Genomic DNA, 2,980 nt, shown 5'->3' with positions numbered 1-2,980 from the left:
GTATCATCCATACAGATGCGAGTAGTCACAAGAACATCTCTGGATTACAAAAAAATGCTCAGAAGCAGCATATAAATAACGAAGCTCGTACTCTATATTATCTATTTACCTACGTTATTAAATTAATAGGTCATTTCATCTCACAAAACGAATCAATTCTGAGGCAACGCAAAATATTGCGCTCGCACTAATTGCACCTAACAAGCGATCTCGTAACGACAGCGTGTACGAACAGATTTGTGTCTTTTAATACGGATTGGCTCGCCAGTAAAGTAAACCAATTTAAAATAGTCCCCGTCTAAAGGCGCTCTAGATGCGTTCCGGCGGTATTTAGGACTTGTTTAAATTATAAATATGGAATGTAGGGAATGTTCGTTTTCATGAATGCTATCGAAATATGGTTGATTGTCTTTTGTTATTTTTTATAAAATCTATCATCAGCACATCAATATCGAGGCCCGCCAGCTCCTGGATAGTGATAGCTTAGTTAGAAAACTGAAAAGAACAAAACCATTTGAACTAGTGTAGTAAAAAGTGTTAGTACAGCCCCCCCAGTGCATTCTTATATAGTGCTCCAACAGAACTAACAGAACCAAAATTACTATCATAGGACTAGTGTTTTTACCTATTTAACAAGCAAATTAAGTAAAAAACAAATAGCTTATTTGTAAAATTTTACTAGATTGCTATACTAAATTGCCTAAGAGTGATTAAAAAATAAAATCTACAACGAAGTAAGTACTTGGGCACATCGATAAGATCCCAGGCAGAATAGAGAGAGAACAAGCTAGAAAAATGTTCACCCAAATGAAAACCAAGAAGCACAAGATCAAAACTCAGTCTGGAACTTATATTGTGCTCTATGGCTGTGAAAGTTGATCACTGCATCCTGCTCTGGAAAAGAAATTTGGAAGCCACACACATTAAATGTATTAGAACATTCATCATAATTTATGGCAGACCCTGATAAGCAAAGGAACATTGAAAGGAACATATGCAAATTTTCTCAATCTGACAAAACATATTTTATCTTAGTGCGACAACTTGGCAAAATGTGAACTAGAGATCGAAAAGGACTACATTTTTTCATTTTGTCCTTTACTCTTACGTGAAGAGTAGAGCTTCAATAAATGCTCTCCAGCAGGTTACGGTTGTTTGCAATTGATTTGACATTCGCCATGATCGGTTTACTGCTTCGATCTCCTTTTTAATTGCCCTTTGCCATGTATGTCTTGGACGACCAATTCTTCTACTGCCCTGAGGATTACAGCCAGCGATGTTGTTGTCGCTTCGCCTTAAAGTGTCACCAATCCACCTCCATTTCCTCAGTTTGATCTCGTTATACACCTGTCTCTAGTTGGTTAAGCCCATAGAATATCTAAAGAGTTTGTTGTTGAATCTAAAGAAGAAAACATTCGACCAATGTGTACTACCAGTGATGACCTATGCATGCGAAACCTGGACACTTAAAACGGACATCATGAGGAAACTGCAGGTCGCACAACGCTCAATGGAACAAAATATGCTGGGAATAACCAAGAGAGACCGTAAAAGAATAGAGTGGATATGACAAAAGACCTAGGTAATAGATGTCATCCATAGAGTCAACTCCCTCAAATGGCAAAGGGCAGGACACCTGGCAAGAAGGACAGACAACAGATGGGCCACAAAAATTACAGTATGGTACCCACGAGGAATTAACAGACCTAGAAGAAAACCGAACATGGGTCCGCAAAGCCAACAATAGACAACCAGTTGGCCCAACTACAAAAGAGAATCGATATTTCCACCATATCGATATTTTTTGTAACGTCCCTACTACAGGAAACGATGTTTAATTTAATATAGTAGATTTCGTTTAAAAGCTCGTAAACGCCACGCAGGAAAATTATTAAAATATTCCGTGGATTTATTAATTTATTCGACGCAGATTCAATAGTTATTACTCTCGCGTTAATATTTATTACAAATTATGGACAATAAATCAACGAGTAAAATGTTAGTTTAATATGCTAAGTAAAAATAATAAAATATGTTTTTTTTTGCTCAAACATTGCTTCAACAATTTTTTTTATTCTCACACTCATTATGCGCTGGTGCTGTTCGTCGATGCGGGTCCATGCGATTCGTTATTTCGATGAAAATTCGTTCATTGTGTTCGAGATATCTCCTTTGATGTTCGTCCAAAAACCGACTTCACACGACAATTTCAGAACAAACCGTATCGACGAACCGCATCGAAGAATCGCATCAGCGAATAGTGAGTATGGGACATTAACAGAGCTTATTTAGTACATGTAGAATCTACTGCATCAGAGGTAAAACAAAAGTAAGGTATGTTAGAAGTGAAGAAGCAATATTGAAATGGAAGTTTGCCGGTCACAATATCACACAGAAGGACGATTGATGGTACAAATGCATCGTAACTGGAGGCCCCGTGAGAATGGAAGAAGTAGAGGAAGACCTCAGATGAGATGGACGGACAGTCTGAGGAAACATGCAGGCACGAGATAGATGAGCATAGCGACAGAGAGAGAAGAGTGGAAGAGATTGGGGGAGGCGTATGTCCAACAATGGACCAAAGAAGGCTGAATAGTTAGATAGAATCTAATGAGATATTATGAATTTTTTGTTAAAACTCTATTTCATGTACTTTAATGGTGTTTTATGGGTAAATTATGACTAATTTAGGACTATTGGGATAGCCAATAGTCCTGAATAACTACAAACACAAATTAACGAACTAAATACAGCCAGCAATAAAGTATGTCTCAAAATAAATTTAGCAAAAACTAAAGTACTGTACAAAGAACTAGTGGAAAAAAAGACATTTTAATAAGTAACACGAAACTGGAAATAGTAGAAAAATACATATATTTGGGACAACTAATGCACAGCTCGGGATCTCTACTACCAGAAATCAACAGAAGAATTAAGTTAGCATGGAGTACTTATGGAAGAAACTCAATCATATTGAAAT

At 37.0% G+C, this 2,980-nt stretch overlaps 1 protein-coding gene across 1 annotated transcript in view; it reads left to right on the top strand.

Moving 5' to 3' along the window:
* The first annotated feature begins 2,474 nt into the window (after positions 1-2,474).
* The window catches only part of LOC115875144 (homeodomain-interacting protein kinase 2-like), a 40,144-nt gene continuing 39,638 nt past the window's right edge, over positions 2,475-2,980 (top strand). Inside the window, exon 1 of the mRNA XM_030890537.1 lies at positions 2,475-2,561. Coding sequence (XP_030746397.1) covers positions 2,475-2,561 — 87 coding nt within the window. The remainder of the gene's footprint in view (positions 2,562-2,980) is intronic.

The sequence above is a fragment of the Sitophilus oryzae genome, unplaced genomic scaffold (genome assembly GCF_002938485.1).
Source record: "Sitophilus oryzae breed Bouriz unplaced genomic scaffold, Soryzae_2.0 scaffold_134_pilon_pilon, whole genome shotgun sequence".
Classification (NCBI taxonomy): Eukaryota; Metazoa; Arthropoda; class Insecta; order Coleoptera; family Curculionidae; genus Sitophilus; species Sitophilus oryzae.
This window is presented reverse-complemented; position numbering and strand designations above follow the sequence as displayed.